A 20,445-nucleotide genomic window follows, 5' to 3' on the forward strand; every position below is an offset into this window, starting at 1 on the left:
CTCAAGATTAAGGCACCCTAGAAATCCCATGTTTGGTGATATACAAATTATCAACTAAATGCCATGTACTAGATTGCCCTTCTCCTCCTCTTCTGTTTTAAAAGTATGTTCATTTTGCAGTAATGAGTTACTGACCTCTGGTTCTTTTCATTGACTCTGAGTGCTAAATCATCTGCTTGTCTTAAGGGGTTTAATTATGTAGATGATTATAATCACTGTGCAATACAACTAGGCCGACCTGTTAGCATGTGTTGTGTATGCACGTGTTAGGGAAATTGTGCCCATTTTTATTCAAAGAATTAATTTTTTTCCAAATGTGATTTTCATAATTCAAATGCTAATTCAATGAGTTGTTTATTCTTTCCAGTTTCTGAACTTGGATAGTTTTAGCATGTCTAATGAGAAACATGCATCTTTTATTATAATCATGAAGAGAACTATTTAAAAACCTAAGCAGTCACAGTCTGAGTAACATTAAATAAAATTTGTTCACAGACAGTCTTTTGCAGGTTTTGTAATTCTTCCTTTTGGATTACAGATTTGACAGATTTGCCACTTATTTTGAGATTTAAAAAAATTCCTTATTGTTTTAGGAGTTACTTAAATTTGGAAAATTAAAACATACATACAATTACACAATAATATCATGACTCCTGTGGACCTATATCACTCAGCTTCAGCAGTGATCAACTCACTGCCCATCTTATTTCAGCCCACTTCACCAAAAAGCAAATAGTAAACACTCTGTAAAAGTATTCATTTTTAAGGCCATAAAAAACGGGGAGAGGAGGAAGGGGAAGAAAAGATTCTTAAGGTAATGGAGACTTCAGAGTCCTAATTTATAGGACATGCTATGACATCAGTGGTATTTTGGGTGAGATTTTTTTTTCCCCCAACGGCAGGACACATTATTGAAATTGAAGTGACATGAGAGGGTCTTTGTCAGTGTTAGGATCACTGTGCATTCTCTGGGCCAGCAGAGGGAGCTCTGTATTAAGTTAATGGGTTAAAATTGTGTTCCCATTCGAGTTCACAAATGCCCTGTATATAAAGGTAGGCTTTATGCTAGAACAAGACCATTATTTATTCATTTTTAAGTGTATTTTAAGTAACCACAGTGATATTAGGGCAATGTCTTTATTTTATTTAGTTGGGAGATTGGATACCTCATACTTGGCAAAGTTCAATTAAGAAGTCAGCTAAAACATCTCAAAATAGTCACTTTTTCTCTCCCTTCCCAGATTTCTCAGTGGACTTGACACAATTGGTGTTCTTTTTCTGTAACATGGTACCATGCATATAGTTTTGAAACTGTAATCAGCTAAAATGGCCTTACTTGAATAATTGAATAAATTTTTTAAAAACCTAGTAATTCTTAGTAGAACTGACTTGAAAGTTCTTGTGTAGAACTGACTTAAAAATATATATATACACACATACATATATATATATTTTAAGTCAAGTTGTTGGGAGCCAGGACTAAGGCTTATGTTACAGTAAATTACAGTAAAAGTATATATATTCCTGATATATATCAGGAATTTGTTTTTATTTACAATATGAGCTCTAGTAGTCTGTTTTATTTTTCCATCTGAAAGACTTGCTTCCTCCCTCTATCCAGGTCTTTGATCCTGTCACCTTCTCAGTCGTTCTTTGACCATTTATCTATAATAGATTTCCCATCCCCTTCTTATTTTTCTTTTCATCACAGATTACTTCTTGAAATTTATATCACTATTCTCCCATATAAATTTTTTTTTTTTTTTAAGATGGAGTCTTGCTCTATCACCAGGCTAGAGTACAGTGGGGCAATCTCAGCTCACTGTAACCTCTGCCTCCTGGGTTCAAGTGATTCCCCTGCTGCAGCCTCCTGAATAGCTGGGACTACAGGCGCATGCCACCATGCCTGGCTAATGTTTTGTATTTTAGTAGAGATGGGGTTTCACCGTGTTGGCCAGGATGGTCTCGATCTCCTGACCTCGAGATCCCCCCACCTCGGCCTCCCAAAGGGCTGGGATTACAGGCGTGAGCCGCTGCACCCAGCCTCTCCCATATAAATTTTAGGATCAGTATATCAAATTTTATAAAATACTACTGGAATTTTGACTTAATTGCATTGGATATATAGATTAATTAGGCAGAATTGCCATCTGTATGTTAATTCTTTCTGTGCATGAACATGGTTTATTTATCTTTCGATCTGTTTGATCTATCTTTCATATTCTTAGATAATTTTATAATTGTACCCATGAAGATGTTTTAGAGCTTTTCGTTAAATTTATTTTTAGATACTTATTTGTTGCTATTACAAATGACGTAGTTTAAAAAACCTTTATTTCTAACATTTTTCTTCTGTAGACAACTAGTATACATATTTATGGACTGTTTTATTCTTTCTGGCGATTTCCTTTTTAAAAAAATTGAGACACTCTTATTGTCTGTGAATTATGATTATAGTTTTTCCTTTTGATCTTTATATATAATTTTTTTTTTTTTGAGACACTGTCTTACTCTGGAATGCAGTGGCACGATCCTAGCTCACTGCAGCCTTGAATTCCTGGGGCCAAGCAATCCTCCTGACTCAGCCACCTGAGTAGCTGGGACCACAGGCATGTGCCACCACACCCGTGATTTTTTTTTTTTTTGGTAGAGATGGGATCTCCCTATGTTGCCCAGGCTGGTCTGGAACTCCTGGGTGTAAGTAATCCTCCTTCCTCAACCTCCCAAAGTACTGGGATTACAGGTGTGAACCACCAAGCCTGGCTAAGGTTTTTTTTCTTATTAAGACCTCCAATACAGTGTTGCATAGTAGAGCTGGTAGTGGACCTTCTTGTCTTGTTGCTCATTTTAAAGAAAATTTTTGGAGTTTTTTACCATCGAGTCTGATTTTGCAGCAGAATTTGGTCAATACTCCTTAACAGGCTAAATAAGTTTTGGTCTGTTTTTAGTTTAAGAGGTTTTATTAAAAAAAAAAAAAATTCTTTAATTGATGTTATTTTATAGTTTTTTAAAATTTGAATAATTAGCTTTTTAATTTTCTTGCTTGCTAATACATTTAATTAACATTGTAACTTTTTATCTTAGTTCTGTTTTAGCTGTATTCCATACATTTTCATATGTGGTATATTGTACATATTTTTTTTCCAGTGTGTAGTGCTTGTGCTATGCACATTTATTTTTTAACCCATGAGTTATTCAAAAGTGTTTTTTAATAGCAAATGTATGATTTTTAAAAACTGCTTATTTAAAAATTTTAATTTATAGAATTGTGGTTGAAGAATGTGGTCTGTGTTATATCAATTCTTTGTTACTTTTTGAGACATTTGTGGCCTAACGTTATTAATTTTTGTTAAATGTGCTTTGTGTGTCTTAGAAAGAATGTATTTTCTAATTGTTTGGTGCAGGAATCTATATAATTAGTAATCAGTTGCTAATTGTCTTTCATTTGTCTATTCTTTACCAATTTTTGGTACTTGATCTTTTAGCTTCTGAAGGAGATTTGTGAAAATTGTTAAATTGTTAAAATTGTCACTGTGTGGTTGTGGGTTTTGTTAATTTTGGTATTACTAACATATGTCATCCAAAGTAATATATTGGTGGCACTGAATACAATTGGTAGTACTGTGAAAATGATGGAAAATTTTACATATTTTTTGTTTTATATTGTTGTATATTTTCTCTTTTATCTTAATATGCAGAAAAATAGTTTCACCATTATCTGTTTTCAGGTAACCATTTTGTTTTTAAAGGAGAAGAATTTCTTCCATTTTATTTGATCATTATGAAATAGGGTGTTAATATTTAGAGCTAAAATGAAAAGGGTCCGGGATGCGGTGGCTCATGCCTGTAATCTCAGCACTTTGGGAGGCCAAGGTGGGTATATCACTTGAGGTCAGGAGCTCACGACCAGCCTGACCAGCATGGCGAAACCCCATCTCTACTAAAAGTACAAAAAATTAGCTGGACGTAGTGGTGCGCACCTGCAATCCCTGCTACTAAGGAAGCTGAGGCAGGAGAATTGCTTGAACCCGGGTGGCGGAGGTTGCAGTGAGCCAAGATCGTACCACTGCACTCCAGCTTGGGTGACAGAGCAAGACTCTGTCTCAAAATAAAATAAAATAAAATAAAATAAAATGAAAAGGATTAATTTTATACTTGACGTAGAAAGAAAAGCTTTCACGACGTTATTAAATATTTAAAAAGTCAATTATATGTTTGAGAACAAAAAAGAAAATTTTTTTTTAGAGGCAGAGATAACAAAAACATTTTGGAGCGACTGAAGTAGCTTGATTTGCACAGATTTGTAGTTTAGCAGTTAAATGCTTTTGCCCCTTGTGAGGAAATGACAAGCCAAAGGATGGCTGCTTGTAATAACATGTACTCATCCACTAAAGATTTGACATGCGGCGGTTCTTCCTCTCAGGATTCATTGGCGATAATGTCATGGTTTTCTTGTCCTTACCACATTCCCAAGAGATGCATAGCCCTGGTCACCCCTCCTTATCTCCAGGCTTAATAGGTCAATGGGAGGCAGAACTTGGACGACTAATTGAAAGAATGTTTCTCCTGACCAAGCCTTCAGATTAGATTCAGTGAATTGAAGGGAGTGAGGTGATGATTCCTCTTTAAAACTTGTGCTTAGTGCATAAGATTCTAATTTTTCTCCTAGAGCAACAGCCACATTAATCTCTTTGAAATAGAATTTTAAAGCATAATGACATAATTGAGTTAGGGCAACTCAGAAACATGTTTTAGTTAAATTACTGAGATAGTATTGTGTGGTAAAAACATTATGTGTTTATAGCTCCTCAGAATGTCCTGTTTCATGAAGGCATCTATTGTTGCTGTGAGTTTCCTCATGTTGAAATCAGGTGAAAGGCTAGGCTGTTGTCAAGATGATTTTACTTCAACACCAAACTTCAGATACTAATTTCAGAGCTGCATAAGATAGAAATTCTTGACTCAGAGCCTATTTGCTTTCCATCTTCTGTTTGAAAGGGGTTGTTAGAACATTGTCTCCCTTGTGTGTTATCTGTCTTATTCTCTCTGACTCAGATTATGGCATTTGCAAGTACAGTAATTAGGACATAAAGTACTGCAAGTATTTTAACACTTCTTTTACCACAGTAGCCTTACTGTCCAACTTCTGATCCCTTCAGGATTTAAACAACTATCATCAGAGGATTGTGTTGGTGTATGCTTGCCACTCACACTTAGCATCATATGAGAGTTTCAGACAGCGTTAGTGCAGTTGTGCACCCCAAAACTAAAGCTGGAAACATTTGATTTTGTTGGAACCCTATCTTTGAGTAAGGGCAAGAGAAGGACAAAGGAGTAGTGGAGTGAACATTGATTTATAGCATCAGAGTCTTTGACTTGAAACCTCGCTGAGAGTCTTACAGACTATGTCACCTTGGTCAAGTTCTTTCTTTTTTGAACCTCAGTTTCCTGGTCTAAAAAAATGGGGCACCAAAGTTCCTATTTTGTAGTTTTGTCAAGATGATATGAGATTGTATGTGTAAAATATTTAGTGTGTAAATGCTCAAAAATCGTAGGTATTATAATAAGTCTTTTAATGTATGACAGTGTTTTTTTCATAGGACCTAAACATTTCTTCAACCAGCGCTACTTTTCTTCTTCCTAATTCCTTTTCTCTTGATAGTTATGCTTTTAGTTTTTACTCTTGGTATTAATGGTGCTTTGTAAGTGCTACCCCAAGAATGCCTGAGTGCTGGCTTCATGAACATGGTTGAGCTAAGGGAAGGTCACTTGTCAGTTTCAGTAACATTTTACCATTATGCAGAGAAGAGAGAAGGAGGCTCTGTGTGTTGGGGGGGGGGTGGTGTGTGTGTGTGTGTGTGTCCATGTGTTTTAAATTCCTTGGCAATAAGATGATACATGTTTTGAGAATCTGTTAAATAGCTCAGAATACAAGATGACAGATTTTTAAGAGGGCCAGACTTTAGATACACATGAGCCTTCTTTTGTAAAGTTTCAGCCTCTTATCTTAATACAGTGGCATTTATTACCGACTGGATTTTTTTCCACCCCCAAAAGATAACTGCTGTGGTTCACTGTGCATTTTATCAGTAGCTCCCTCGTGAGTGAGATTTACAATAGAAGAGCAGACATCTTGGTACTTAGGTTTTTCTCACAGTTTCAAAAATAATTCAAGGTTGTCCTGCCAGAGTGGAGACTAAATCCTAATTGTTTGTGCAGTTTTTCTTATTGTATCCAGATGTTGGGCCCACTTTTATCTTTGGAAACCATTAGCATTCTTGATTCTTTTGGAATGAGCCAAAAAGCACAGACTCCTGGTGCCTGAAAATTCGTTCAGAACACCCTGCCAGACCACATTTTAGGATATGAAAGTACCAGATCTCAGTGTAACTTGGGTGAAGGGCTCAAGGCCTATATGTTTTGAAAGATAGCTACTCTAGTATAGTTATATTGGTAAGAGGAGAGCCGAGAACAGCCATGGGGGAAATACGTTTTTCAAGAGAGGGTGGTAGCATAATGGTAATGAAGAACAAAGGAAAGTGAATCACAAAAGATATACTTTGATCCTTAAGCCTAAGAGGCAGATAAATCTTTCTTCATCAGTTAATGGAATATATTATTTCTCTGGTGCTCTAAGCTTGCTGTTCTGACCTTCTTTTGTTCAGCAAGAAAATGGAGATACATTTTTAAATATCAATTTAAGTGGATCTATGAAGAAAAAGCAGATTCTTTTCAAATGTTTTTGCTGTAGAAATATCAATTTGGAATCAGTTATTGTTAAAAATGAATATTTAATGCCAACCAAGAAGCATTTATTAGATAGTCACTATGTGTCATTAATGTGTAGAGTATGAAAACCAAATGAGGCATTCACTGCTCTCAGTAACTTATATATTAAATGACATTTGTCGGCCGGACGCGGTGGCTCAAGCCTGTAATCCCAGCACTTTTGGAGGCCGAGACGGGCGGATCACGAGGTCAGGAGATCGAGACCATCCTGGCTAACACGGTGAAAACCCGTCTCTACTAAAAAATACAAAAAACTAGTCGGGCGAGGTGGCGGGCGTCTGTAGTCCCAGCTACTCGGGAGGCTAAGGCAGAATGGCGTGAACCCGGGAGGCGGAGCTTGCTGTGAGCCGAGATCCGGCTACCGCACTCCAGCCTGGGTGACAGAGCGAGACTCCGTCTCAAAAAAAAAAGAATTAAATGACATTTGTCATTATCATTATGTATTACTTATGGCATGTGTACTATTCTAATTGTTCTAATTTCTTATGTGTATAGAGCATTACTCTAGACGCTTCAAATATTAGTATTTGATAATGACGCAAGTTAGGAGAAAGGACCTCTACATATGAAGGTAAGGATATACTAAGACAAATGCTAGGTAAGTGGTACAGAAAAGCGTTAAAGGATTTGTGAAAAGGAAGGCAATGACTCAGATATGCAGGAAGGCTGGGGAAAGATGTTACAGGCAGGTGCAGAGTCAGAAAGGTAGAAATGTGTTTTCAGTATTCAGGTTGGCTGAAGCAGATGTGGGTGTTGACTGGATTTTGGAAGACTTTGAATTCCAAAGTAAGGAGTTTGAACCTGATTCTCTTGTTAATAGGGTATCTGAAGACACTTTGACTAGGAAAGTGATAAAATGGAGTTTCAAAAGACTGTAAAAGATGAGACCAATTAGGAAATTCTTGAAAGAACCAAGATGTGGACCATTCTCACCTGTGAACATTTTTTTATCTTTTTAGATGTGCTGCCACTATTGCTCTAGTTAGTAACCCTTTGAATTTTGGGTTTAGATCTCTTTGAATTGATATATTTCAGTTCACTAGAATTAAAATAGCTAGAGCACCATTGCCCAGAAATTAAGTCAATTCATATAGAGGCAATTACCAAAACTGCTTAACTGGAAGAGTTATTCTGGGCTCCAGGGAACCTTGTAACTTATGATTCCAACAATTCTTAGTGGTTTCAAAGGACATTCAAAGGAATATTTATGGCCATACACAGCTACTTGGATAGTAACCAGTGTAATTAAATGAGCTGATACATGTAAAGCACTTAGGTGCCTGGTAACAAAAACAAAACCCAGAACCATGCACTCATAACAAATGTTAGAAAAAAACCCTGTGATAAGAATTGTACATTAAGGCATGTTATTCCAAGCCAGAGGAAAACATTTGCAGGAATACCAGAGTTTTTTGTTTTGTTTTGTTTTTTGTTTTCTTTTTTTCCTGCCAACATTCATGCAAGAAACAGAGAAAAAAAGGCAGGCTCTGCCCAGTTCTCTGGTTTGCACAGAATTAATTACGATTTAAGTAGAAAAGAGTCATTGTAGGAATTAAGGAAATAGTAGATTGACCATTGTGGTTTACTTAGTGACAGTCTGGAAAATGAAGGTTTGAAATTGAAGGTCATGAAGTTTAAGGTCTAGTAGATGGTCATTCCAGTGGAACAGTGGGCTTCAGTCTTTGGTCAAGCTTCTTCCCAGTTACGACTACCCAGGCATTATGTTGTACTTCATATGAATCCAGAAATAAGAGCAAATAGTAAAGGAAAGGTGTCTTGCTGCTTAAAAAAAATTGAGTTACTGACATATAATTTACACACCATACAATTTATTCATTTAAAGTGTACAGTTTAATGGTTTTTAGTTTATTCACAGAGTTGTGCAACCATCACCACAATCTAATTTTTGAAGTTCTACATCTAATTTTTAAAGTTCTACTTTTTTTTTTTTTAAATTTGGAGACAGGATCTTGGTCTGTTGCCCAGGCTGAAGTGCATTGGCACGATCATAGCTTACTGCAGTCTTTAACTGGGCCCAAGTGATCCTTCTGCATTAGCCTCCTGAGTAGTTGGGACTACAGGTGTGCACCACTATGCCCGGCTAATTAAAACAAAAATTTTTTTTTTGTAGAGACAGGGTCTCACTATGTTGCTCAGGCTAGTCTCGAACTCGTGGCCTCAAGCCATCCTCATGCCTTGGCCACCTGAAGTGCTGGGATTACAGGCATGAGCCACCATGCCTGGCCACTATTTTTAAATTGAGATATAATTATATGTCATAAAATTTGCCATTTTAAAGCACAGAATTCAGTGTTTTTTTAGGATATTAAGAAGGTGTTGCAACTTTAATCACTATTGAATTCAAGACATTTTTATCATCCCCTCAAAAAACTCTAATCCTTTTAGCAGTCACTTCTCATTCTCCTCTCACTTGATCTTAGCCAAAAGGCCGAGAAGCGATTCTCATTCTCCTCTCATCCCTGGGCAACCATTAATCTACTTTCTGTCTCTATAGATTTGCCTATTTTGGACATTTTATGTAAACGGAATCATATAACGTGGCCTTTTGAGAATGGCTTTTTCCATTTTGCATAATGTTTTTAAGGTTTATCCATGTTATAGCATGTATCAGTATTTCTTTTTGTTGCTGAATAGTATTCCACTGTATGGATATACTGCATTTAGTTTATCTGTTCATTAGCTGATGGACATTTGGGTGTTGATTCCTTTTGCTTTTACTAGCATTTTTCAAAGGAAAATAAATGGAAGATACGGTTGCTTATGAATTCACTGCTTTGTCTGTAGGCTTAGAGAGATCGTTCGTTTAGCTTGACAAATGCTGCTTACAAAGAAAAATAGGCCAGTCTTAGTATACGAATTCATGCATTTCCTGCATCAGATAAAGGAATCAGAGCAAGATGTGGTTATTTTCAAAGCTTGATTTCTCTCTTGAGTCCATTCTTTCTATGGCTTTAGGTTTCTTGTATTATCATTCAGCTGAACATCTTTATTTCTTGGGATACATCTGGAAAAATACGCTAGCTCAAGTTAAAACAAAAAAACCCAACAGCCAGCTGAAGCCCTGGGGGACAGCATGGCCTTTCATCAGCTTGGAGTGATTATGCTTTTCAACCTGATAGACTGCTGTCCAGCACACTTGATCATCTATCTAGCTAAAGGGTACTGAAAGAAAAGTTCAAAGATAAGGTTACTGGGAAAATTACATTTCCCCACTCTTTCTGCACTTAGTTTGATGGCAGTCCTAACATGTCAAGAATCTTTATTTTGATTTTAGAGACTGTACAGTATGAGATATAGCTCACTAAACTTAAAACCTGACATTTGGCATTCAAATCCCATCCTTGTCGGTTACTAGCTTAGAGATCTTCTGCAAATTTCTCACTTGTAAAAGGGGCATAATAACACATATCTCAAAAGACTCTTTGAGGATTAAGTGATAATAGTACATTTTCGGGCACTTGGTAGATGCCTATTAAGTGTAAGGCTTTTCCTCCTCTGCTTTATATGGTGGTCATGCAGTTTGGATGAGACCGTTATGCAAAAGCACCTAGTAGAAAGCCTGAAGTTTAGAAGGTATGTAGTGAATGTTTGTTGAATTTGAACCTAAGTTTCCAAATAATAGAACTGTTTTTGTAGATTTAGGGGTGTATGTTTAGGCGTGTGTGTGTGTATGTGTGTGTGTGTGTATGTTTATGTGTGAGAGAGAGAGATACTGAAACTATATCAGTTAGCTTTTGCTGCATTATAAACCACCCTAAAATTTAGTGGTTTAAAATAGCCATTTTATTTAACTTGATTCATGATTCTGTAGGTTGGCAGTTAGGTTGGTCTCAGGTAGGCAGGCAATTCTAGTCTGAGCTGGTTAGCTCTGCTCTGTGGTCAGCTGGTGCCATAACAGCGGGGGATGGCTGATTTGGGCCTCTCCACGTAGTATTTCACCATCTAGCAGGCTCAGGTTTATTTATATTATGGTAAAATGTACAAGACTTTTTTTTTTTTTTTGAGACAGGGTCTTGCTGTGTTACCCAGGCTGGAGTGCAGTTGTGTGATCATAGTTCACTGCAGCCTTGACCTCCTGGACTCAGGTGATCCTCCTGCCTCAACCTCCCAAATATTTGAGACCACAGGTGCATGCCACCACACCCAGCTAATTTTTTTAAAAAAAAATATTATTTGTAGAGACCAGGTCTTGCTCTGTTGCCCAGGCCGGTCTCGAACTTCTGGGCTCAAGCAGTCTTCCCACCTTGGCCTCCAAAGTGGTGGGATTACAAGCATGAGCCACCATGCCTGGCCTACACAAGAATTTTTAAGTCTCTTCTTGCTATACATTTGCTGTTGTCTCAAAGACCAAAGCAGGTTAGATAACCAGGCCCAGAGTCATTGTGAAAGGGCATAAGGCGAGGATGAAGATACCAGGAGGAAATTGTGGCCATTTAAAAAAATAATTTATCTTAGATACTAATTGTGATAGGAATGCAAATCTGTTTACTGAGAGTTATTATCAGTCTATAAAATCAGACGTAGGACAGGTGCTGCAATTTAATGACAGTGTTATTCACAATAGGAATGCTGTCTTCTTCATATAAACTTAACATGTCGGTGAAGCACTCTCACACATAAGGAAAGAACCATTATGGTGGAGGCATTTAATTTCTGGAATAACTAAATGCAAGGATCAGCTAACTTTTTGAATGTCTGCTGTTTCTTGCCAGTTAAAATAGCTTCCCCTATCAGTCAGTTCATTCAATTTTTCACTTCAGTTCCATAAAATATTATTATCATCTGCATCTCTAGACATCTTTATTACAGTTTGAGCCACCTCTTCCATCTGTTAAACCACCAACAACAAAAAATCCAAAGAATCAGAGATATTCTTGTCACTAAAATATTTCTTGAGTCTCAACTACTTTTCACTTTGGTCTTTGCTTTATGCCTGTACACATCTAGTTGTAGCATGTTTTAGATTAGAGGCATCCAGTATCATAATCCTACTAGAGATAAGAACTTCTTCTTTTGAATAGTTATTAATAACTGAGTATAAATATGTTTTCATATGCTACTGCCAAGTCATAAAATCATGGAACTTTTCAAAGCTTCAGGGAACATTAGATGTAATCTAGCCCTGTGTCTTCTTTTTGCAGATTGGGAACCTGTGGTTTTACCAAGATCATATAGTCAGAACTGGAATCTAAATCTTTGAACTGCAGAATAGGGATTTACTTTCCTTTTTTTTTTTTTTTTTTTAATTGTGGTAAAATATACATAACATAAAACTTGAGGAGAGGGATTTTTCCATTCTTCTGTCTCCAAAATCAACTTTAGCTTTTTGGCAGTCTGATAAATGTAACATTTTAACTAAACATTTTGCTGTAATTAAATTTCTAATACATATGTGCATTTTACTTGCAGCTTATATCTAAATATGTGATTAGATAAAAAACTTCTCTTTTTATTTCACTTTAGTTTTTGGAAATTTGAATTCTAGTAAATGTCAGGTATAATCAGGTCCCTGGTATTGATATCAGAAGGTAAAAGCAAATATATTTTAGATAGACTTCCTTATTTGTGGATTTTCATTGTTGAAAGAGACAAAGAACAGTTGGTGTTTTAACTTCAAAAATTAGAAATTTTTAAGTGGTTTGGTAAGAAAGAAGAACTCAAATATGAGGAAGGCAGATGTTCTCACTTTTTCATCTGAACGGTGACAGAAGTTAGACAAATGATTATATTCTCGCTTAACAGACATTTCTTTGATTTTTATGACATGGTTTAGAATTAGACTACAGAAATGTTATCTTTAGTGTTTCATCATCCTTGTTTTAAAGATTCAATTTCTTAAGTCCACCTGTATTGCAACTGAAAGGAATTAATGAAGAACCATAGAAATATATTGTTGGATATAATACTTTTTAAACAAGAATGATGCCCTTATGGTTTTTGTAAATTCCATTGGAGAAAAAGTTTTAAATTACCTGTTATTTCTGTCCAGAAGTCACCATTTTTATTGATAAACTCAATTTAGTCATTTATCTGTGCATATATAAAGATGAATGGATGGATGGATAAATAGACACAAGTGACAGAAATAATGAAAAGAGAGAGGTGGGTGTGTGATATATGCAGCTTACTCTCAAATTTTAAGTGTGTATTTCCTAAGAAAGAAGATATCCTCTTTTGTTTGTATTTCCTACAAAGGAGATGCTCTTTTTTGTTACCACAATAAAGTGGTCAAAGAGTGATTTTTCCTTTTTATTTCTTGAGACCATGTCTCACTCTGTCTCCCAGGCTGGAGTGCAGTTGCATGATCATGGCTCACTGCAGACTTGACCTCCCAGCCTCCCAAGTAACTGGGACTACAGACATGTACCACCATGCCTGGCTAATTTTTTTTATTTTTAGTAGAGTCAAGGTCTCAACATGTTGCCCAGGCTGGTCTCAAATTCCTTAGCTCAAGGGATGCTCCTCTTTTGGCCTCCCAAAGTGCTGGGGTTACAGGGTGTGAACCACTGTGCCCAACGTAAATAGTAATGTTTCTAAAGAAGAGTTCTCGCTTCTCTCCCAAACCTCCTTCACTTTTAGATTATTGCTCTGATCTCTTATTGAGTGCATTCTTTTTGATGCTCAGAGTGTCCCAAACTTTACCAGTGAGGGCCCTTCAAGGTGGCTCCTGTATCCTTTTGATATGTCCCCATCAGTTTTTGAGTACTTGCTGGCCTTTTTTTTTTTTTTTTGGCACAAAAAATATTCCAGATTCAGGTCCATTTTGTAATTTTCCTGCCTTAGACTTGGAATCACCTGTTTTTCTTAAGTAATTCTAGTTCCTTTGAGCAGGAAATGGTATTTGGAAACCAATATCTGAGCCACTTACACGTGCTTATTTGTACTGGAGTGTCATTGCTCCAACGCCTTTTGATGAAGAAAGCTCAGAAATGTCTTTGTTTTTTTTTTTGTTTTTTTTTTTTTGTAAATCATGAGGTCATAATACCTCAGTTCAAATACAACACAACAAGTTGCTGTGCCTTTCCCAATTTCACATTTTGATATTTAGATAGTGTCAGATCCCCTTCACAGGGATTATGCCATTTTGCATTCCAGGTCAGCAATGTGTGAGTGCCTGTGCCCCCACAGCCTTGCCAGCAGATAGTGTGTTTTCAAGCTTTTGAAGCTTTGCCAGTCTGAAATGTAAGAAATGGTCCCTCTAAGTAGTTTTAATTTGAATTTCTCCTATTATGAGTGAAGCTCAGCAATTTTTTCATGTTTAAGGACCCGTTGGATATCTTTGTGTGTTTTTTATCTTTTCAAGTCTTTAGTTTTCTTCTTTTCTTCTGTTGTCTTTCCCTTGATTTAAGAAGGTCTTGGGAGCTTATCTCCCTAACATATAAATAATTCTTAAAATGTTCTTTCTTTCTTTTTTCTTTTTCTTTTTTTTTTTTTGAGGTGGAATCTTACTCTATTGCCCAGGCTGGAGTGCAATGGCATGATCTTGGCTCACTGCAACCTCCACCTCCTGGGTTCAAGTGATGCTCCCGCCTCAGCCTCCCAAGTTGCTGGGATTACAGGCTCCTGCCACCGCGCCCAGCTAATTTTTGTATTTTTAGTAGAGATGGGGTTTCACCATGTTGGCCAGGCCGGTCTCGAATTCCTGATCTCAGGTGATCCTCCTCGGCTTCCCAAAGTGTTGGGATTACAGGCGTGAGCCACCACGCCTGGCTAAAATTTTCTTTAAATAAAAAGAAAATTCTTTAAACCATTTTAATGGTATTTGCTTGTCATTTGTCTTCTGTCTTGGCTTATGAGGTTTGTGTGTGTGATTATTAATTTTTTAAAATTTGTGGTGTTTTCTTCACATAAAAGGTTTTTAACCATTTTTAAAATTATATCTGGATTTATATCATAGTTGGAAAGCCTTTTCCATACCAGGTTTTAAATGCATTCACACGTTTTGTTTCAGTAGTAAAGTTTTCCATTTTTTGCAATTAGATTTCTTATCCATTTGGAGTTTTCCAGGCTTAAGGTATGAGATATAGATTCAATTTAATCTTTTCTCAAATAGCTGTCCCATTATTCGGATAGCCATTTGGACTTTTTATTTTGTTTCTAAGCTTTATTCTGTTCAGCGGGTTGAGATATTTTGTATAAAAGTATACTGTGTATTATATATGCCAGCAGTTTGCAGCACTTTTGAAGTTGCTTGACTTTAGGGGGTTCTCTGAATACTTTTTTTTTTTTTTAATGTGTAGGATTATGTGTAAGATTGCTGCAGAGTTGTCTCTGAGCCAGTCTTCTCCTTTGGTGGTCTGAGAGGAGGGGACTGAGCAAAAGAACATAGTTTCCCGACTCATTGGCAAATCCAATGCACCACCATTTTTACAAGTTTTATTTTGTTGTAGTTCCTGCAGAACTATATTATGAAGTAGTGCCTTAAATTTAATTTAAAAATGAAAACAAGCATGAAAAGTACCTAACATCATACCTAGAGCACACAAAACAAAACACTATATACTTGCTGATTGGTCCTAGCAAAGAATGTATTTAATTCTTAATTAGTGAGGAGAAAACAGTGTAGTAGGAAGCCATTGGCAGTGTGTGGATGTGGGCAGATATGGGATTGGCTGCTGTTCATCTTAGCAATGGTGATAGTGAGAAAAATAACAAATGTTCTGAGAGGTAGGGCGGCTGGCCTGAAACTGGACTAGGAAGTGTCATGAAATAAGTAAGATTGCATAGACCAAGGGTGCCTGGAGAGAGACACTTGCTGTTCTTTATCTTCTAGATACCTTCTCATCTGCTTCTTAAGGTGCTGAACCTTCTGGTTGTTTTTCCTGTTTACTGTGGGAAAGGTCCGCATAAACCCCTATGTTCATAGAAAGCAATGAAAAATACTTCCTGTATCTCCCTATATTAGAATACTAATCACAGGCACAAAGATACTTCATCTTTTGAAACAGGTACATTCAGCTAGCTTGATTTTTAAATCATGCCAGGTAAAATTATTCTTTCTGCTCTTGTTACTAGTAACTAATAGCTGCTGTATTCTGCTCTCTTAATGGTTAGTGCTGCTGTGTAACTGCTGATGCTTTACTCCAGGATGATTTGAGGCCCAGTCTAAGTCCCCTTTTACCAATCTTCCCTGACCACACAGCCTGCAAGAACTGGGCACGTATAATTCTTGTAATCAGTTCTATTTATTTAATACCTGTTCAATACTATCTTCTTTAAAAAATGTTCATAAGAAGTAAATAAAATCACCAATAGTGCTGCTACCAGAGATGAACCCTGTTAACATTTTGGGTATTTCCCCCTAGTTTTGTTTTTCTCCTATATATGATTTTATAGAGTCAAAATCTTACTGTATATATAATACTGTATCCTGTTTTTTCCCTTAAGTTTATTGTAAGCCGTATGTAGATAGTATTTTTAAAGTTACATAATATTTCATAGAGTGGATTGTGATTTATTTATGTTTTCTTTTTCATGTATATTTTTCTCATTATTCCAGTTAGATTATGAGATTATCAAAGTAAGTCACCCTACTGTATCATCCCCTCTTCCTACTTAAGTGCCTGTAGAGAATATTGTATATGATAGATGCTAAATAAATATTTTTGGTTGCTTCTGTTTCATTCTAAATATTATAGGGGCTATTTGCTATAGGAGACTCCAAATGTCTTATTTGCAGATTATCAGAATTATTGTATCACCCAAATCTTTCCATCTAGGAAAAGGGACCCCAGGGAAATTTATGAATGTATTTTAGGGGAAATCTTAACTCCTCTGAAATTCCATGAGAATTTTTTGAGCAAGCATTTGTGCGTTTTTCTCTAGTTTCACTAGATTCTTGAAGGAGTCCTTTATCTAACCGAAATATTCACTGATCCAGAGATTGTAGCCCATCTGGAGGTAGGTCTATTAAACTTATCTAAAATTTTAGAGAGTTTCTTTTCATTTTTCATTTTTCTTGGTTTTCAGGAAGGGATGAGACCATGCAGCCTGCAAAACCATCTTTTCTTGAATATTTTGAACAAAAAGAAAAGGAAAACCAGATCAACAGCTTTGGCAAGAGTGTACCTGGTCCACTGAAAAATTCTTCAGATTGGAAAATACCACAGGATGGAGACTACGAGTTTGTAAGTAGTGTTGGAAGTAAATGGTTATGTCTTTGGGGCAAGTTATTTGAAACATCACACATTCAATTACGTCATTTCACTGAAAGTGCCCAAGCATTTTCTTATGCATTTTGAGTCTCCTAAACCATCCCTGACAGTGTCTCCTGAGCTGAAGGACAATGTTTTGATTGATGTTTGAGCAGTTCTCTGGTCCCTGATTAGTGGCATCTTTTCTGCTTTCAAAATCCATATTCACTTTTTCTTTTTGTCCAGTTTGAAATTGTTCATGGTGAGAGAAGTATTCAATCATCAAATGAAATTGCAACTGTCTTTAATAGTTTATTTGGGGTTTTGATTTTATATTTAAGAATTAGATTGGAGGGTGACGCTGTTTTGTGGTGTCCTTGTTGTTTTGCTAACTATTCTCCTAATTTTAACCCTGCTGAAAGGATTATTCTCAGTTTTTTCAGAAGATGAATATGTAATTATTCCAGTTTCATATGAAAAACTGGATGTATTTTCCTTTCTCTACTGTGGAACATTTTCCCTCAACCATAGACACTTATTAATGTTCATAGGAATTTAAGGAGTAGAGCAATAAAAATTTTGGGAAAAAGTAAGCTAAGGAGTCTGCATTTTCTTCTTGACTATTACTAGTAAAGATTTTTCTCTCCAGGAACTTTTTATTTTTACATTCTTAAATTCTGAAGTTTGATCCTCATCTGTCATAATTCTGTTGTTTATAAAAGAGCTCAGATTGGGCATTGGGCTTGAGCTCTGATAGACCTGTCTAGTTCTGGCTTTCCACTATACTACTGACTGGCCTAGAGGAAATGATGCCATTCTTCTGTAACTTAATTTCTACTTTTATAAAATGGCGGGAATGTTATAGTTTATACAACTAATGGTAGAGATCCTTTGAGGACCAGAATAACTCATCTGAGGCAAATTAACTGATTAGTCACTGAACCCATGATAGAATCCAGGTTCATTTGTTTTATTACCTGTTTGTTCATTTACTTACTTATCCAGTGTTGTTGTTGTTGTTGGTTTTTGTTTTTGTTTTTGTTTTTTTTTTTGAATGTCATGTTTTTGACACTATTCTAGGGATGTAGTCATTAACAGAACAGCCAAAAATGCATCCCTCATGGAGGTTTCATTCTAGGCGAAGGAAAATAAGTATTTAGTGTGTCAAATGGTAGCAAGTATTGTAAAAAATACAAAGCAAAAGGGAGGTTAGGAGAGAGAGAGAGAGTGTGTGTGTGCGTATGTGTGTGTAGTTTTTTAAAAATAGAGTAGTCAAGGAAGTTCTCATTGGTAAGAAGATGAGAATTTGAACTATGTAAATATCCAGAGGAGAGATTTTTAGGCAGCGGGAATAGCAGATTCAAAGATCCTGAGGCAGAGACTTGGCTAGTGTGTTTACAGAACAACAGAGAAACAGTATGTTTTGGAATGGCATCAATAGGATGTGCAGCAGGAAATGATATCAGAGATATAATGGAGGGCGAGATAATGTAGGGCTTTTTATGTAATAAAAAGAACTTTAGCTTTTACTCTTGAGTGGAATGAAAGACTATTGGGAGGGGTGACTTGATCCTATTTATATTTAAAAGGTATTATTCTAGTTGCTATATTAATACATTATAGGAGAACTAGAATTTCTGAACACAGGTGCAGTGTTTTTATTTACTATTCAAAGGTGGCCAAATATGGGGCACATCTGCTACTATTCCCCTCTTCTAGGCCTTTGACACCCATCTTTTCCACTGAATCAGGGTTCAGCTTCAGAATCCTTAACACAGTGCACTAGGCTGCCACTGCTAATCAGAGTAGACCTTTGAAATTTGAATTATTGTGCATCTATTCCATGTTGCCTGTATAGTTGTCTTCAACATGTGCATAAGGACTGATTTCTCAGTTTATCCAGTCTTCAGGCAAAGATGTTTAACTACTGGGTACCAAATCACATCACCATTGTGACAGAATGTTTGAGAATCCTCAAATCTGTAGTACTTCTAAGCCCAGTTTCCTTGTTTTTAAATGTTACAGATTTTGAAAACCCAGTCACTTTAATCCTTTTTAATTTTTAAAAATCTTGTTTATGATATTTTTAGGGTACATGGAATATTTGAGTACCTGTTCATGATGTGTAGTGATCAAATCAGAGTAATTGGGATATCTATTACCTCAAACACTTTTCTTTGAGAACATTATAAATCTTCAGCCATTTTGAAGCATACAATACATTACTAACTATAATTTTCCTACTGTACTATTGAATACTAGAACTTATTCCTTCTCTCTGACTATATTTTTGTACCCCTTAACCAACTTCTCTTCATCCTGCTTTCACCTCTTTCCCAGCCACTGCTAACCATCATTCTTCACTCTGTCTCCATAGGATCCACTTTTTTAGCTCCTGCTTGAGTGAGAACATATGATATTTGTCTTTCTGTCTCTGGCTTATTGTAACTAACATAATGACCTTCAGTAATATCCATGTTGCAATAAAAGAAGCGACAACATTTCTTTCTCTTTTCTGGCTGGATAATATTCCATTGTTTGGATACCACATCTTCTTTATCTGTTTATCCATTGATGGACACTTAGGTTGATTCCGTATCTTGGCTATTGTGAATAGTGTTGCAATAAATAGGAGAGTTTAGATATCTTGTTGATATATTGATTTCCTTTCTTTTGGATATACGCCCAGCAGTGGGATTGCTGGATCATATGGTAGATCTATTTTAGTTTTTTTTGAGGAACCTCTATACTGTTTTTTATAATGGTTTTGTTACTTTACATTCCCACCAATGGCGTATGAACATTCCCCTTTCTCCACATCTTCACCAGCATTTGTTATTTCCTGTCTCGTTGATAATAGCCATTCTAACTAGGGTGAGATGATATCTCTCTCTCTCTCTTTTTTTTTTTTTTTTTTTTTTTTTTTTTTTTTTTAAGAGACAGGGTCTTGCTTATTCTCCCAGGCTGGAGTGCAGTGGTGCAATCATAGGTCACTACAGTTTCAAACTCCTGGTCTGTAGTAATCCTCCCACCTCAGCCTTCTGAGTAGCTAGGACTACAGGTATAGACCACCGTGCCTGGCTGGTTTTTAAATTTTTTGTAAAGATGAGGTCTGGAAATGTTGCCCCAGCTCATCTGAAACTCCTGGCCTCAAATAATCCTCCTGCCCGGGCCTCCCAGAATGCTAGGGTTACAGATATGAGCCACTGCACTGGCTCTTTCATTGTGGTCTCAATTTGCATTTTCCTAATGATTAGTGATGTTGAGCATTTTTTCGCATACCTATTGCCCATTTGTATGTCTTCTTTTGAAAAATGTCTATTCAGGTCTTTTGTCCAACTTTAATTCTAATCATTATTCTTGGATCAGTAGTTTCAGCATATAAAGAATTTATTTCTCTTTGCCACAGTTTTCTCATACTAAGATCATTGGCAGGAAACTTGTTTTGGTGGGCAAGCTACTTATACAGAGGAGCTTTAGTAGGTCTTTAGAGAAAGTACTT

At 36.4% G+C, this 20,445-nt stretch overlaps 1 protein-coding gene across 9 annotated transcripts in view; it reads left to right on the forward strand.

The window, feature by feature from the left end:
- STK4 (serine/threonine kinase 4) overlaps positions 1 to 20,445 on the forward strand; it is a 114,970-nt gene that overhangs the window by 43,856 nt on the left and 50,669 nt on the right. For all 9 annotated transcript variants that reach the window (XM_065523199.2, XM_065523201.1, XM_065523200.1 and 6 more), the window contains one exon: positions 16,780 to 16,937. In XM_065523199.2, coding sequence (XP_065379271.1) covers positions 16,780 to 16,937 — 158 coding nt within the window. The remainder of the gene's footprint in view (positions 1 to 16,779; positions 16,938 to 20,445) is intronic.

Source organism: Macaca fascicularis, chromosome 10, assembly GCF_037993035.2.
Source record: "Macaca fascicularis isolate 582-1 chromosome 10, T2T-MFA8v1.1".
NCBI lineage: Eukaryota > Metazoa > Chordata > Mammalia > Primates > Cercopithecidae > Macaca > Macaca fascicularis.